At 40.6% G+C, this 17,171-nt stretch overlaps 1 protein-coding gene across 1 annotated transcript in view; it reads left to right on the plus strand.

The window, feature by feature from the left end:
• The first annotated feature begins 569 nt into the window (after positions 1-569).
• The window catches only part of LOC120526806 (E3 ubiquitin-protein ligase TRIM9), an 81,831-nt gene continuing 65,229 nt past the window's right edge, over positions 570-17,171 (plus strand). The window contains exon 1 of the mRNA XM_039749948.1: positions 570-1,390. Within this exon, the coding sequence (XP_039605882.1) occupies positions 605-1,390 (786 nt within the window). The 5' untranslated portion in view covers positions 570-604. The remainder of the gene's footprint in view (positions 1,391-17,171) is intronic.

A 17,171-nucleotide genomic window follows, 5' to 3' on the forward strand; every position in this document is an offset into this window, starting at 1 on the left:
GACATGAAAAATGTAAACAAAAGGTTTGTTGTTTGTTCATTGTTGCGGTAGGATTGTGTTTAGGATATTAGACAAGCGGAAATGTTTAGCTATTAACCGTTTGGTTTTGTTCGCCTTCTTTTAGTAGCACACAAGGTGGATATGATCAAGAGAACTGAAACGTACAACGGAACACTTGAAGAATTATCTTTTTACGGACAGTTCTGACATCTTCTCTTAAATCTATTTGTACGACGTTTCCTGTGAAAAACATCAGGGCACGTAATACAGGGCATGCTGTATGGGTTATTAGTGCCCCACTGTGATAGTAAAATGCCCACAGTTCCATCAACCCAGTCAAGTACTGTACTTGTTTCTCTGTGAAGTTGGCAAGAGTAAGATTTACCAAGCCACATGACGCTTGGGAAATGTAGTTCTACGGTGTTTGTCTCTTGCAGGTCTACGGTTCATACACGCGGCAGTGTGATAATCAATTAGACTACAATCCCCATACTTCCGCGCCAGGCGTTTACGCCTGCGCATAGGCAGCTGGAGCTGTTCATCTCAAATGGTGCTGGTGAGGAGCCTTTCTTAGGCAGCTTGTCTACGTGTGTGTATTTGTTTTATGGCAGAGATGGACGAGGAATTAAAATGCCCCGTTTGTGGTTCTTTATTCAGGGATCCTATAATTCTGCCTTGCACTCACAACGTATGTTTGGCTTGCGCTCGCAATATCATCGTGCAGACCCCAGAAGGCGAATCTCCGCCTCACTGCCGTGCTTCTGCCAGTTCGGACTACGATTACCTGGATATGGACAAGATGAGTATGTACAGCGAAACGGACAGCGGTTATGGATCTTATACCCCGTGCCTCAAATCGCCCAATGGAGTCCGCGTCTTCCCGCCTGCGCTGGTGCACCGCCACTGCTCCATCACCTGCCCGCAGTGTCATCGGAGTGTTTCGCTGGACGAGCGGGGGCTCAGGGGGTTTCCTCGCAACCGACTTCTCGAGTCGATCGTCACTCGATATCAGCAGACTCGCTCGGCGTCCATCAAGTGCCAGCTGTGTGACCGGAACCCGGCCGATGCAACTGTGATGTGCGAACAGTGCGACGTATTTTACTGCCTGCCCTGCCAGCAGAGATGCCATCCATCTCGTGGACCCTTGGCCAAACACCGTTTGGTGCCCCCTAGCCAAGCGTCAAGTGCTGACCCGCAGCAGAAACAGCCGCAGCTGCAGCAGCAGCAGCAAGCCGCCCGCAAGCCGGCCACCTGCACGGAGCACGATCTGGAGAACCATAGCATGTACTGCGTGAGCTGCAGGATGCCAGTATGCTTCCAGTGCCTTGAGGAGGGCAAACACGGCAAGCACGAAGTGAAGGCGCTCGGAGCCATGTGGAAACAACACAAGGTAAGCCTCTTGCGCGCCCCCGATTTGGGTATAGAGCCGCGGGCATCCGCACCTGAGCATAACATACCAGCGGTCAAACGGAGACGTGTGGTGGCCTATATCTCGCCAACTGTTTATCAGACTCGGATCTAGGACCGGGCATCCTTTTGAATAAGCAACGATAACAAAGGGATCATCCTCCCTTGTGAAACGGGAGGGCGCCTTGTGCGTTCAAGGGCACCTGAGTTGAGATTTAGGAGGTGTGCGTTCGTGGTCGCGGATTGTACAACACAGATTGTAAAAATCTGAAAAATGAATTTAACAAGATTGGTAGAGAAGTAATAAGTTTGTGCTGAGGTATTTTGACTTGTTAGACTGTAATAAGTGTTAACGAGGACTCAGAAACGAGCCGCATTTGCCCGTAAAGACATCGACGGCACCAGTCTGTTGCACACAGGAGGCTCCTACACCACATTAGTCATCTAAGATAATAGATCATCGGTTTCCTGGCTCTTTAGGGAATTGATGGCGTCTTTTGCCAGGTTATTACAGGGCCATTGCAAGTATCTGCTACAGTGAGTAACGCCGGTCACCACCGTTGGGATTTGTTTACCAGGAATCTTTAAACATATGTTCCAGTTTTGGCATTGTATCAGTCTTCATATTATGAGTATGTGATTTGCAGAAAGAAATCACCTATCATCACATTATGAATTTAAGCAATTTGCAACTGGACGTTTTAATTGATTAATACAACAGGCTTAAAGTGGTGCATATAGTGATGGATTGTTGTATCACGTCGGCAGAGTTCTGGTTCAAATTATTTTCTATCAGGAGTTTGCCTTTTCTCCCAGGGTTTTCAACATAACCAGTTGTTTCCTCCCACATCCCAAAGCGTGTGTTAAGTTGATTGCCTAATCTAATCCTGCGTGTGGGTGTGTGTGGGTGTTCTTGACTTAGAATGGACTGGTAACCCATCAAGGGGTGAGTCCTACCTTGTGTTCTGTAATGGATTTAGTTAGTTTGGGAAAGAAGCAAATTAGTAATATAAATTGGCATTGGTGAAGAAAAATTGTGTTAAGGTGGTGATCTGCTGTACATTTAAAAAATAATTTTTAGTAATGGGGTAAGAAGAGTAATCATAAATAAGAGAACCCTGAATACAAATTAGCACCAGATGGTGGATCCTGCTGAAAAAGGTGCCTTTTTAATTCATTCTGTCATTTGGTGTAAATCTTTGTCAGTGTTACTGGGTTTTCCCTTGGAGTAGAGAACACAAACCTCTCACATATACTGTAGACCAGGGTTATTTAGCTTGCCAGATTAACCCGATTGTATGTCCTTGGAACACTGAAGGAGACCAACCTATACACAGGGAAAACAAGATGACATGACACATGAGAGATCTCAGCCTAGATCAGAAATTAGGACAAACTTGATGTGATGAACTTGTATAAATTAATAAGCAGCAAGCAGGACAATCTTCTGTTTAAAGATTTGGTGAATTAATTGCATTATGCAGGTTGATCTGAGACTGCTGGGACCTCATTGGTAAGGAGTCAAATGTAATCCTAGGGAACCTGCGATTTCTCTAAGTCTTATAAGATGTCTGTAATCCATTTTTCACTTTCATCAATCAAAACATTTTCAATTCTTGCTTTATCATTGTTGGGTCACAGGGGAGCCTGGACCTGTCTTGTCGGCAATGGGTAACTCAAACCAATTGGGTAAGCCATAACTCAAACCAATTCATATTGACATATTTTAGAATGGCACAGTAAATAATAAAGCAATAGATCATTTATGTGTATTACGGCCACACTGATATACTGACAGATTGTTTTTTTTTCTTTTTGGTTACAAACACTGAATACTTTTGCGTTTTTTTTTTGTGTGCAACCATTTGTGATTTGAAAGCATTATTTACAGAAGTTCTCTCTTTTAAAAACATTGCTATCTATCTATCTATCTATCTATCTATCTATCTATCTATCTATCTATCTATCTATCTATCTATCTATCTATCTATCTATCTATCTATCTATCTATCTATCTATGATATAGTGCCTTTCATATCATCCATCCATCCATCCATTATCCAACCCACTATATCTTAACACTGGGTCACAGGGGTCTGCTGGAGCCAATCCCAGCCAACACAGGGCGCAAGGCAGGAAACAAACCCTGGGCAGGGTGCCAGCCCACCACAGGGCACACAGACACACACACTCACCCACACCAAGCACAAACTAGGGACAATTTAGGATTGCCAATGCACCTGACCTGCATATCTTTGGACTGTGGGAGGAAACCGGAGCACCCTGAGGAAACTCATGCAGACACGGGGAGAACATGCAGACTCCACGCAGGGAGGACCTGGGAAACAAACCGGGGTCCGGGTCTCCTAACTGTGAGGCAGCAGCACTACCAAAGCGCCACCGTGCCACCCCTTTCATATCATCTATCTATTATATAGTGCCTTTCATATCTATCTATCTATCTATCTATCTATCTATCTATCTATCTATCTATCTATCTATCTATCTATCTATCTATTTGCATGTACAGACCAAGGTGCCTTTGTATAAGAAGCATTGCAGTTTCCATTTCAGTCATATTATAAGGGGAAGACAGACATTTACAGGAAGCTTATAAATAATAAAACAACACAACAATAAACTATCATGTATTTAAAGCCAAAATAGAATAATTGTATACTTTCTGCATGGCACAGGGACACAGAAGTTAGCATAGCTGTTTCACAGCTCTAGAGTGCTACACATCCCAGTCACTATCTACATGGAGTCTTTAACTTCTCCTAATGCCTGTGTGGGTTTATTTAACTTTCCTTCAACATCCCAAAGGTTTCTGTGTGTTTGGTTAATTGGAAACTCTCCCTAGTCTCCTTATCACCAAGTCTGTATTTTGGGTGGCTCCCAATTTGTTGGTTCCTTTCTTGACTGTTATGCTGTGAGGGTAGGCATCAGCACACCACCAGTTCACCACTTTATCCCTGAAGTTGGTTAAGTGGACTGGATAATCTATGTTTCAATGTAAGTGAGTGAATATTATAATTCATTTTTTAAATTCAGTTTTTTCTGAGTGTAGAGTCTCAGTAAGGAGGCCAGGAGGAGTTTGTATGTTCTCCCCGTGTCTGTGTGAGATCTCCAGGTGATTCAGTTTCCTCCCACAGTCCAAAGACATGTAAATTAGGTGAATTGGCAATACTAAATTGGCCCCAGCATGTGTTTAGTGTGTGGGTGTGTGTGTTCACCCTGCGATGGACTGGCATCTTGCCCAGGGTTTGTTCCTGCTTTACACGCAATGCTAGCTGGGATAGGCTCCAGCACCCCTCTGTGATCCTGGTCTGGATTAAGCAAGTTAGAAAATGAGTATTACATGACTGTAGAGTCTCTAGGAGACAGATCTGAATTAGTATGGGGTGTCAGTGCAGTGCAGGGCACCTCACACTCGCAGTCACTCTCATCAGGTCACTTTACAGTTCCCAGTTAACCCTGCAATCTCTCCTCCTTCTGGGAAGCAGTACAAGACCATTAGCGCTCGCACCACTTGATTCAGGGACAGTTATTATCCATAGGTCGCGAGGTTACTTGACAGTAACTCAAACTGACAACCACATGAGTGTTTCTTGTTTATATCATGAGATGCTACTGTGTACTGATTATTTGTGCTTGGATTAAATTCTTTTGTTGGTTTTGTACCCTGTCCCTACTATGTGAAACATATGCATAGAAGAAGAATTATTTCAATGTGCAACATATGCATTACAATAAATGTTAACTTTGACCTTTGAAAATATTCCAGATGTGGAAAGAAAACCAGAGTCCCCAGAGAAATCCCCACACAAAAATGCAGAGATTGTGCAAAATTTGAAGCCACTCAAGATTCTTACGAATATGCTGTCATAAACATTACTTATCATTTCATAGAGTCACTTAAGGCCAAAACTTCTTTTATTTTGGAGGTGAAAACAATTATTGGACATGCAGTCCATCCTTATTTCCGCTCATTTTTAGTGTAAACCAGTTCTTTGCAATCATAGAGTTGCAGGGGATTGGAGCCTAGACCAGCTGTAGGAAAGAAACAGTCATTGATAGAGTGCATTATATACAAATTAATTGAGCTTATGAGATGTATTATATAAAAATGATCATCAATTTATCATTTTTACTTTGTGCCCTCCCTCACTATAACCTATCGTCTATAAGGGAAAAGCAAAAGCTTTAGATTCATCACAAATTGTGATCTCCGGTTTTCGATGGATCTCGACATTTTAGGGTCCCCTGATACTGAAAACATCGATATCTTGATGATGGGTGTGTGTCTGTCTGTGTGTATCTGTGTGTCACAGTTTCTTGAGGACAGTCTAGAGCTAAAATGGCTGGACAGAAAAATACCAAACTGAAAACTTAAGCCTGTTATGAGATGACGATGTGCTAATTAGTTTTTGTGCCAAATCATGAGAGAGAAAGAGGCGCTCTCAAATACCATAATATTGCAATTAATTATGAATTCTTCTCATCATTTGCTATCGTAATGACCTATTTTATGATCTGAAAGATCAGCATCAAAGCTCCAAATACTGAAATGTTATAGAATAGTTCAAATAACTTGGTTCCTGGGGCGCAAAGTCTACTGATGATCACGTCTGAATTTTTTATTTGTTGACATCCATAGACCTACGGTACCTCATGAATTCAGGGTCCTGTACCATCTCTCTCTGTGTAAAGTTTGCATATTTTCTCCAAGCTTGTGTGGCTTTTTCTACAGGTACTCTGGTTTTCCTCCCACATCTCCAAAGATTAAGTTAACAGGCAAATCCAAATTGCCCTTTGTACAAGTGCAGGTGTGAGTGGGCCCTGTATTGGACGGGGGTCCAGGGTTGTTTCCAGTACTGCTGGCATGGGCATTAGCCTCCACAACCCTGAGGTACTGAGGTACTGTAGATTAGGAGGGTCTGAGAATATTATGTGTGTTTAACAGGTAAGAGACACAAGTGATATAGTTTTTTTTAGTTAACACATTCTTATTCAGCAAATGAGAAAGGGACAAAGTAATTTTTATGTAGATTATATAATTAATCAAAAGAAGGCTGTAACAGTTGTGGTCATTCTGCCACCTTACTGCACGTGGATCCTGGTTTGATTCTTGCCTGGGTTGCCATCAGTGTGGAGTTTCTACTGTATGTTCTCCCTGTGTTCCTGTAACATTCTAAAATCATACATTTACAATTAGTAAGCTTAACACAGCACTGTGCGAATGAGTGTTGATTCAAGACTGATTCCTACCTTGCACCCAGTTGGTTAGGTTTAGGGTAGGGGATAATAGCCCGAAGGCCATATCAAAATTGCATGGGCACACATCACCCCAATTATAAATCTTTTATTTTATGATCCCCACCCATCCTATCAATTGTAAAGCCATAATTTAAATAAAAAGTCTATAAATCTGTTCTAAAATATCCATATAAAAATTTCCAATGTGTCCAATAAATTACTAAAATCCATAATTAAAATTTCTGTTTTTTAATAGAGGGTTAAAATAATAAAATAATTCCCCCCATTAATCAAAACCAAAAATATTTAAAACTAGTAATAAATATGGACATCTAAAAATATATTTTTTAAAAATAGATATAAAAAGAACAAAAGCAACAGACTAACCCAATTCCTAAAATTATAATACTATTTCTAATAAAACCCTAAACACTAAAAACTAAATATTTGGGTTAGGGTTTCCCAGTGACTCTGAAGTGAAAAAAAAAATATCGGTTTCAGAAAATGGATGAATGAATGATGAATCCACTAGAATAGTCATTAATGTAAATGTTTCACAGTTGCATTCTTATTTTTCTTGAAAAGTTGTTATTATCAACCATCGGTTTTGGTGATCATTCTAGTGCTATTGTCCCTGATGTCACCAAAGAGCCTTTGTTCCAAGATGTCTATAACTGAATCACACTACACAATATTTGTTAAGAGTTGTTAAGATTCTAGTGATGAATGTTTGACACTTGTTGATGGTATGGCCTTGTGGCTAAGGAGATGACTACAACCCAAGAAGTTTAATTCAATTCTGTGGGCCAGTGCATTTCACTTAACCCTCATGTGCTGTAAAAATAAAATCTACAAACAGTTGTATTACATCTTTAGGTCTATAAAATGCCTTGGGATACTTACTATTCTTTAGAAATGCACTATAAAATAAGATTTTTTGTTGTCAGTCATACAATTTAAAATCAAGATATACTCACAAATCCTGATATTAGAGAGTGGTAACATGTTGCAAGTTGATGAGCACATACAAGTAAGAATTTCTCCAGAACTGTACAAGTGACAATATTGACCTTATAAGCCCTAACAAAATCAGTCAGTGTTACTTTAAATATTCTTTACTATAATTTACTGTTATTTACAATAGTAAAATCAGTATGAAAATTAAGATCAGGATTCTAAAGTACTATGTCTTCCCTGTTCTGGATCAAAGTGTTAGACCAGGTGTGTTGATCTCTGGGCCTAGAGTGCTGCAGTGGCTACAGGTTTGTTATTCTAACCCTAACCCTAATCAGTGACCAGTTTTCACTGCTAATTAACTCGTTTAGCCCTTTTTTAAGGATTCAGTCTTCTGAATCTATTCTTTTCTTCATTGGAATGGGCCAACAGATGACCATCTAAATTGGGGCTTCAAACGCCAACCAATTTCACTCCATCCTGTTTCTTAATGAGAAGCTGATTCTTGCTATTAATTTAACGTGTTATTGAATTCCACAGCTTGTTGATGCTCTCATTTTGCCACAGCAGACATTTCTAAAACTGTTGATTTTATATTTTTTCTAATAACACAGTCAAAATGTTTTGGTAACCTGACAGATCAACTTTACAGAGACCTTCACTTTTCTTTATTTTCAAATATTGTGTAATGGGAACTGGTGATCTGGTCAAGTGTCGGATTGCTTTGTGTCTCATTATTATTTGGCTGATAGTAAAGGAAAAAGAAACAACTAAGGTGCCTGAGTCAAGTTATTTAAACCTAAGGCAAAATAAGTTAAGTAGTAGCAAAAACTGAAAACCTACTGCTGCCACTGTGGCCCTCCAAAACTAGAGTTTGATAGCCCTGTGTTAGACAATTTCACCAACTATGGAAAAGAGAATTGTGTCAGTGCTGTTGAGGTTTCTAAGGCACATTATGAAAGTCAGCTGGACAAGCCACACTACCAATGAGGAAGAGCTGTTAAGATGTGGCTGCAGAAAAAGGTTGCTGATGACAATAAGAAAAAGGCAGATGAAGTTTTTTCAGCCGAATAATGTGAAAAGAAAGTATGATAGTTATAGGAAAACTATAAGGAAAAAGAGATCACAGAAGACTAAGACTAACTTTCCATGTAGAGTCTTTCTGATTAGATGAGAATGACCAGTTTCAAGATTATTTGTGCCTCACGGAACAGAGAGTTATGGAAGGTTGTGGTCACTAATGTCTTGTTTGAATATGGTACCTAGCTAAATAGATTGTGTAAGTGGGGAAAATTCAAATAATTGGGGTGCCAACCCGGTAAAACCCCAATTAATTCAATCAAAAAATCAGAAACTTTAAATAAAACACACTCTTGATGGTGTTATGTTGCAAGGCCAGGTGCCTCTTTTAAATTGGTCAGTTTAGGAAGACTCTCTCACCCAGTGAGATCAGGTCCAAAATGAGACGCCACCTTCTGGGAGTGTCTCCCTTTTTTTAATGGGATGAGACTTCCTTGGCTCCATTGCCCTCAAGAGTGTGGTTTCTTGAGGCTGTGAAGGAGAAAGGAGACAAGATCATTAGCCACAGTGCCCTCTCTTGTACTGGGGTTGTACCACATGCCTTAGGTGAGCCAAAGAGGTGATCCTCTGGCACGCATGTGTGACACTAGATAGAAAGATGGATAAATAGATACATTGTGTGGATGAGTGGAAGGTACAGTCTGTTTTCACAATTTTTATTCTCTGTGCCAACAAACTACACAGGTGCTCGGTGGTACTAAAAATATATATAAATATCCTTAATGGCTAAAAGGATTGAAGAGTCTGGGGAGCTCTATCCTTTTCTAAGGTTCGGGACCAAATGAGATGCTGACATTCGGGAGCATCTCCCTTTTATACTGTTTCTGCAGAAAGAGGGCGTGGTCTGTTGCCCTCATGGGGCGTTTTCTTTGGGCTGATGATGAGAAAACAGATGCTAGTGGCAGTTCCTCCTCTCGCTCCAGCAGGGTATTACATACCTGGGATGATTCCTTCAGGTGTTCCTGAATAGATAGATAGATAGATAGATAGATAGATAGATAGAGTAGGCATTATATAATAGATAGAGCAATCTCAGAGAGACTGAGAAAGAGAGTTCCAGAGTTGAGGGGCTATAGCACTGAAGGACCTGCTTCCCAGGGTAGAGAGTCTGGTGCGTGGGACAGATAGATAAATCTCTCTAGCTGCAGGGACTTTTTGGTGGCAGACCTATCTCTTAAAATATTAACTGGAATTTGAATTTGCATCTTCTGTTTTTGGGGCTGGTGGAACTCTAATGGGAAAGAATGAGGTGTCGTTGTTTGCCCCCAGAGTATATGGCTAGAACACCTAATAAAGGTGGTTATGGTCAGCTTTGCTTATTTGTGGAAGACAGCTTCTTTGTAGATCCACAGCACTAAACAGCAGCTTGCAATTTCAAGACAGACAGAGATGACGTGGAGGAAATGGTCTTGCCTGTTGTATTATTTTGGAGTTGTGCATGTATCGCTGATAGCAGGCAATGGGAGAGATAGGTAAACCTCCTTCTAATAAACAAATGAGAAGCAAGTGATTTACAACAGTAAATCCATAGCTGTCAGGCCCTCTTTTGGTCATTCTAATATATTATTACTGACAGGCCATAGGTCATGGTTCAGTGTTCCAAATGAAAGACACGCGTAAGTACTTAACAGCAAGGGTATTTTAAGGAAAGGTCTGTTTGAAAAAATAAAGGGTGCAGCGGGAGAGCAGGGCTGTGTCTGGCATGCTACAGAAAAATAAAAATCAGTACCATTTGGAACAACGAGGAGACTAAACAAATCACCCACCGCTAGTGTCTCAAACGATCACTGTCACTGAAAACCTTTTTAAAATATGAAAGGACATGGATGTAGTATGTGCACACACCATGCTTATTCACTATTAATGATAATATGTATGCATTGCTGATTTTGTATGCTTTTTATTCAAATGACGTTTGACACAGACTGAAATATAATTTGGTCTATAACCGATGACAGTTTTGAATAATCCATAGGGAAAAGACAATTTATGCCACTCTTGCTGTTTTAAAAGTAAAAATTTGTACACCTGAACTGTCACTACATTTTATCCATCCTTGATTTTTAAGGTTCATGTCATGTCGTGGCTGCTGAGATTTCTTATAATAGAAGTCCGTGCCCGCCAGGGTCTACTCATTACTTGCATTTTATCAGGTCAAAATATTAAAGTGATGTGTTTGGACTTTGGATTTGCTGATGATCTACTGATGATTCAGTTGCCGTCTTTGCTCCATTATACTTAGTCATGCCATAAATCGAAAAGGGGGAAAAGCTTCCATCCATTTATCCATGTCTGTGACCTGCATGTTTAGTTCAGGGTCACATCGAGATAGTGCCTTTTTCATTGATTTCCTCCTCCGCATTGACATGTTGTTGTTCCTGATTCTTTACACAGCATGCATCTTTCTACTTGGAACTGACCCAGTATGTGTGAGTGTAAGTGTGTGTGTCAGGGTCATTCGAGAAGGACTGGATAATTGGGGGGGTGATATCTAGGCAGTCCCTTGTAGGGCACACAGACATACACATCCAGTCACTCTGCTCTGGTCCACCATAAATCCTCAAATGATGTTATGCTATTTATTGTTAGAGGAAAGAGTTATGCACATGTAACTTTAATTGAGCAAGGTGGAGACCAAAAAGTTCAGATGTGTTTTTTCTGTGGAAAATTATTCACACCAGGGCGGCATGGTGGCGCAGTGGTAGCACTGCTGCCTCAGAGTTAGGAGACCTGGATTCACTTCCCGGGTCCTCTTTGCGTGGAGTTTGCATGTTCTCTCCGTGTCTGTGTGGGTTTCCTCCGGGTGCTCTGGTTTCCTCCCACAGTCCAAAGACATGCAGGTTAGGTGCATTGGTGATCCTACTGTAAATTGTGCTTGGTGTGTGTGTGCCCTGTGGTAGGCTGGTGCCCTGCCCGGGGATTTGTTCCACCCTTGTGCCCTGGCTCCAGTAGAACCCGTGACCATGTGTTAGGATATTAGCGGGTTGGGAAATGACTGACTGACTGAAATTATTCACACCTTGTAATGTTTGTACTGTACCTTCATAATGAGGTGTTCATGTTTTCAACAGAGCTTTAAACAGCTCCTTTACACCATTTTTTAATTATGGTATATAAGCAAGGTACCTTTGAAATGGGCCCTGCTGGCCTGCTAGTTGGTATTTTGGATGTGTGCAGGAGCTATAATGAAATAGATGGATGGATTACATGAAGCAGTCAACTCAGCACCTCATTTGTATCACAATAATCTCCATAACTGTGGAGCATTGCTGTCCATTGGTTGTCAAAGTTTACCTACTGTACTGCATCTGCTACATTTAACCCTGACCCATCTCAACCTGAAAACTGCAACTTTCCTGTACTTGGTGGATAAAATCAAATCTGGTACAGGAGGTCAGTAGCATCTTAAGGTTGTTATTCCAGCCATTGCTTTAATTGGATGCCCGTTCTTGCTTTTCATTGATTTTCTGTTAGGCATTGACATGCTGCTGCTCCTACACTGTGTACATCATCGAAATTAATATGCTGTATGTGCTTCTGACTTAAAACTGGCCCAGCATGTGGTGTATGTGTGTGTCTGTGTCTGTGTCTGTGTGTGTGTCTCACTTAATGGTCCACCTATGCCTGTTTCTACCCAGTGTCAAGTTTTGCTGGTATAGGCACTGGCTTCTCTCAACATTGAACTCAACAGATGTGTTAGAATATAAATGAATGGATGGTTGGAGTTTTCACTTGTATTTTGTTAAATAATTAAATTTTAGGAAATCAAACTTTCAAATGGAACAATGTATCTTACCTCCAGTTGTTTCCACACACTGTTTTAAAGGAGAAGCTGATATCTAATCTGTATGAATTCCATGTATAATTCTACCATGCCAGTCCTTGCAGCAGCAACTCAAACACACTTGTATTGCTTGTTTGTCTTTAGAGGGTGAGTACCCTTTTGTGTGGAGAAGATTGGTGATGGGTTGCATATTGATTATATATGAAATGCAAATGTGGTGTTGATGAACTTGAAAACGAACCTGCATATGCAGTAGAATAACATAAGCAGTGTTCTCCATTGTAGATTTTAAGAGGAAAGATATTATCTACCTGTAGGAAAAATCACCACAAAGTGCATTGATCATCAAAGATGTCAATGGTGCTTCAGACAAAGATGGAAAATACAATCTTGATTAACATTATTTAGAAAGAAAAGTTTATTGAAGCCACTAGTAAGTTGCCGTCACCAAAATATGCACAGATGTCAATGAAAAATGTGTGCAGCCATTTGGACAACACATTCAGAGAGCCCGTGCGGTGATGTAATGGCAAAAGCTGCTGCCCTCAGCTTCAGTTTTCAGTGTTTGAATCCAAATATACAGTATAGTAGATAGATAGATAGATAGATAGAGTAGGCATTATATAATAGATAAAGCAATCTCGGAGAGACTGAGGAAGAGAGTTCCAGAGTTGAGGGGCTATAGCACTGAAGGACCTGCTTCATAGGGTGGAGACTCTGGTGCGTGGGACTGTAAGGAGATTTCTGCTTGAGGACCTGGGAGAGCGACAAGGAGTGTAAGGAGGTACTAACTGAGTGAGTTAGAGGGGGGCAAGGGTATGTATGGCTTTGAAGATGAGAAGCAGAATCTTGAATTTAATCCTTGATGGAACAGGTAACCAGTGAAGCTGGGAGAGAACAGGGGAGATGTGAGCAAAATGCTTTTTGTGGGTGAGGATTCTAACTACGGAGTTCTGAATAAACTGTAGCTTCTGTATAGATTTTGTAGGGAAGCCAATGAAGAGGGAATTACAGTAATCAATACGAGACATTATGAAACAATGAACCAGAGTTTGTGCATCATTAAAGGACAGAAATGGACGGAGGCGGGCAATGTTACAGAGATGATAGAATGAAATTTTGGAAAGAGACCTAATGTGTAGCTCAAAGTTAAGTGATCAATCAAACAAAACACCAAGATTTCTGACAACAGGAGCAGGTTTGACAAGTGTACCATCAACAGAAATAGAGAAATTGGATGCCATAGAAAGTTGGGATTTTGGACCTACCAGTAACACTTTAGTTTTATTGGCATTAAGTATGAGAAAGTTATTTTCCATCCATAGCTTAAGATCAGTGATGCAGTCAGTGAATGTGCTGGGAGGTGAATCTGTAGGGGAGTCTGTACAAAGATATAACTGTATATCATCTGCATAACAGTGGAAGTTAAGGCCATATCGGCGAATATTCTGACCCAAAGGAAGGATATAAAGTAGAAAAAGTAATGGCCCAAGGACTGAACCCTGAGGGACACCATGCAACACAGGTGAGGTATAGGATTTATATCGACCAAGTGTGACAAACTGTTGCCTATTAGAAAGATCTGATGTGAGCCATTGAAAAGGTTAAGCCAGAGATGCCTACAGCAGAGAGACGTGACAGGAGGATTTCATGATTAACAATGTCAAATGCTGCACTTAAGTCAAGAAGGAGGAGAATATTAAGGAAACCGCAATCTGCAGACCGGAGAAGATCATTGACTAAACAGAGAAGAGCTGTCTCAGTGGTGTGCTGTGTACGAAAGCCAGTCTGAAAAGACTCATAGAGTGTATTATCTAGTGGAAAAGCATGAAGTTGTGTAGCAACCACGCGTTCCATCACCTTAGCCAAAAAGCCAGTGGCTCGCATTGTGAAGTGTGGTGGCTGAACGCACGCTAAAGAGATGCTGTCGGACCAGCTGCTGTCTTGCTGCTGCTGCTGGTGAGCTCTGTGTTCTGCTTGTCGTGCTGCGTGTCAATCATTTCAAAGCCTGTAACAGCAGCTGTCCTTTTGCCACTTCACGTCTCTGCCGCTTGTGCTGTGAAGGGGGTGGGGGGCTGAACGTATGCTAAGGAGAAGCAGTCGGATCATCTGCTAGCTTCCTGCTGCTGCTGCTCCTGGCGAGCTGGGAGCACATGAAGTGTGTCTGCCAAAAGCTTTCCAACAACTGCTAGGTTAGATGTCCGTGACCTTGTTTTAAATGTTGTCTCAATGCCTTGTCTCGCATGACGTTAAAGTGTCTCTCGCAGGATATCAAATTGTCTTCCGAGAAGATTACATCTCATCTCCCTAGTCTTCTTCTCAAGATTTTTTTTATAATAGATAGATAGATAGATAGATAGATAGATAGATAGATAGATAGATAGCACCTTATGTGTCTCAAGGGGACAGTTAGCTTTTACAGAAACTCAAGAAATAGTATAACAAACAACAACAACAACCCCCCTCAAACAGACACAAAGAAGAAAACTTTTGAGTTGACTTGAGTTGGAGTCATGGAGTTGGGGTTGGAAACAATTATAGGGTTACTGGAGCTCGAGTCTGAGTTGGTAAAAATGACTCCAATTCTAATTAAATAGAAATTTTAATATAATGTGCTAAAAATTTCAAATTTCACATATACTAAATCAATTAAACTATTTTTTTAGACTTTTGTAAGTGTTTGTAAGCCACAACAACATTGCTACAGCCTTTAATCTTGAACTTTAACAGGTTGGAGTGCTAAAATGTAGCCTGATGATTCACACTGGCATTAATGAAGTGCCTTGTATCTTGTATGTGGTATACTTTCAATCAACACCGTAAATATATTAATCTAATTTCATAAAGAAAAGAGCTGAAGTTGGTGGTAACAGAAGCATATAAATTGTGGAGTCGGAGTAGAAGGATTTGCGTACTGACTCCACAGCCCTGTAAAGTTATACTGTTGTAGGTATGAAGGCGTGCCAGCAGCATTTCTTGACACATTTCTGTCAAATAATTTATTGGCTAAAAGTACTTGATGATTGTGTGTCATACTTACAGTATATTGTATTTGCTATATATGCAGTATGTTGCATTCTCTGTATACTTTCTAAAATTGTATTATTGTCATTATTCTGAGAAGACATGTACTGTAAGTAAAATGTGATTGTACTATGCAGATTGATCTAATCTGGCACAATTTGAGTGAGCGAGTTTGTGTGTGCGTAGGTATATTATGTATATGAGATTGGTCTGAGATTGAGAGGCGCCCCTTCCAGGGCTGATTCCCACCTTGCTCCTAATGTTGTAGGAATACACTTTGAGACCCCAAATTTCAGTTGAACAGGCTAAGTCAAAACAGAGAAACTGAGTTGTATTTGTTAAAGATGTGAAAAAATGAATGACTCCGGTGCATAAGTTGAATTTTACATTAATCGACTTTAGTGTGTGTTTTTCTGTTTAAATGTACTTGACAGCACTGAGTTTACAGTCGACAGTTTTGTCCTTTGAACCAAATCAAGAAAGCATCATAAATGTCATATTTCGTATCCATTGTTAAAGGATTAGCTTAGATCCGAGGTTTCCAAACTTGAGGTCAAAGCACCCTAAAATGTTGTACCATCTCATCAAGGCCCTCACTAATATAAATCCAACGTGACGAAGTGGGGCATGTTCTTAGATCTAGGTTACTGCCAACAGTAGTAACACTGCATACTATTGTTATATCTCTTATGTTTTTCTTTTTCTCTAGAATTTTTTTTATTTCAAATTTAATGCTTTTATGTTTAGCAAGAGTTTAATTGCCTCAGCCCAAGAATATATAAAAGCACAAGGTCTGTCTGTCTATTTGTAATATTTCAGGTTAATATTTGTTTACAAATGCCTCTGAAGTGTAAATGGCTGGTAACTGCCTCACTTCACTTCACTGTATTTCACTCTGCTTCTCCTAAAAGGTTCATGATGGCAGCTCACCAAACTTGACTGCCCAGGCCAGCCTGAGCTTACAGAATTCTTTCAGCTCCTCCTGTGCCTTGGACCTGCCCTTCCGTCTTCGGAGCTGCCCAAGGTTATGCCAACTATATTGCCAGATTACCTCAAATGGCTCATTATGATGCACAGAAGGTTGTGACATATTGCTGAGGTCCTCACCATGTCACAGAGAGTGAGTCCAGCACAAAGTCTGCAGAACTGATGCATTTACACCAATTCATCAGGCAATCTCATGAACATCTCCTCCCTCACCCATGACCAAGACACAGAGGATCTGAGATTGAGCTCCTCTACTTGAAACAACTGCCCACCCTTACCTGCTGAGACAAGTGACTCATTTCTGGGATGGAACTTAACCTCAGATTTGGAGGTGGTAATTCACATCCCAAGTGTATCTCACTCATCTGCAAACAACTCCAGTGTGGCTAGAAGATCAGAGTCTAATGAGTCTAAGAGGGCAACATCATCTGCAAACAGCAGAGATGCAACTATTAGGTTTTCCAACTGGGCTCAGATGCCCCCTGATATTTATAAACTCAAAAGAGAAATGATACACAGTGTGTAGAGTCCCATGCCCATATTGAACATCGTCAAGTTAATGTAGTATGGAAACACAATAGCTTTCAGAATACAAGCACGAGAGATGGCAACTTGTGTAATAATCTCATAGAAAAGTGTATGGTAACAGTGCATGATAAGCATACACAAAAAGACT

This window comes from Polypterus senegalus, chromosome 3, assembly GCF_016835505.1.
Source record: "Polypterus senegalus isolate Bchr_013 chromosome 3, ASM1683550v1, whole genome shotgun sequence".
Lineage (NCBI taxonomy): Eukaryota > Metazoa > Chordata > Cladistia > Polypteriformes > Polypteridae > Polypterus > Polypterus senegalus.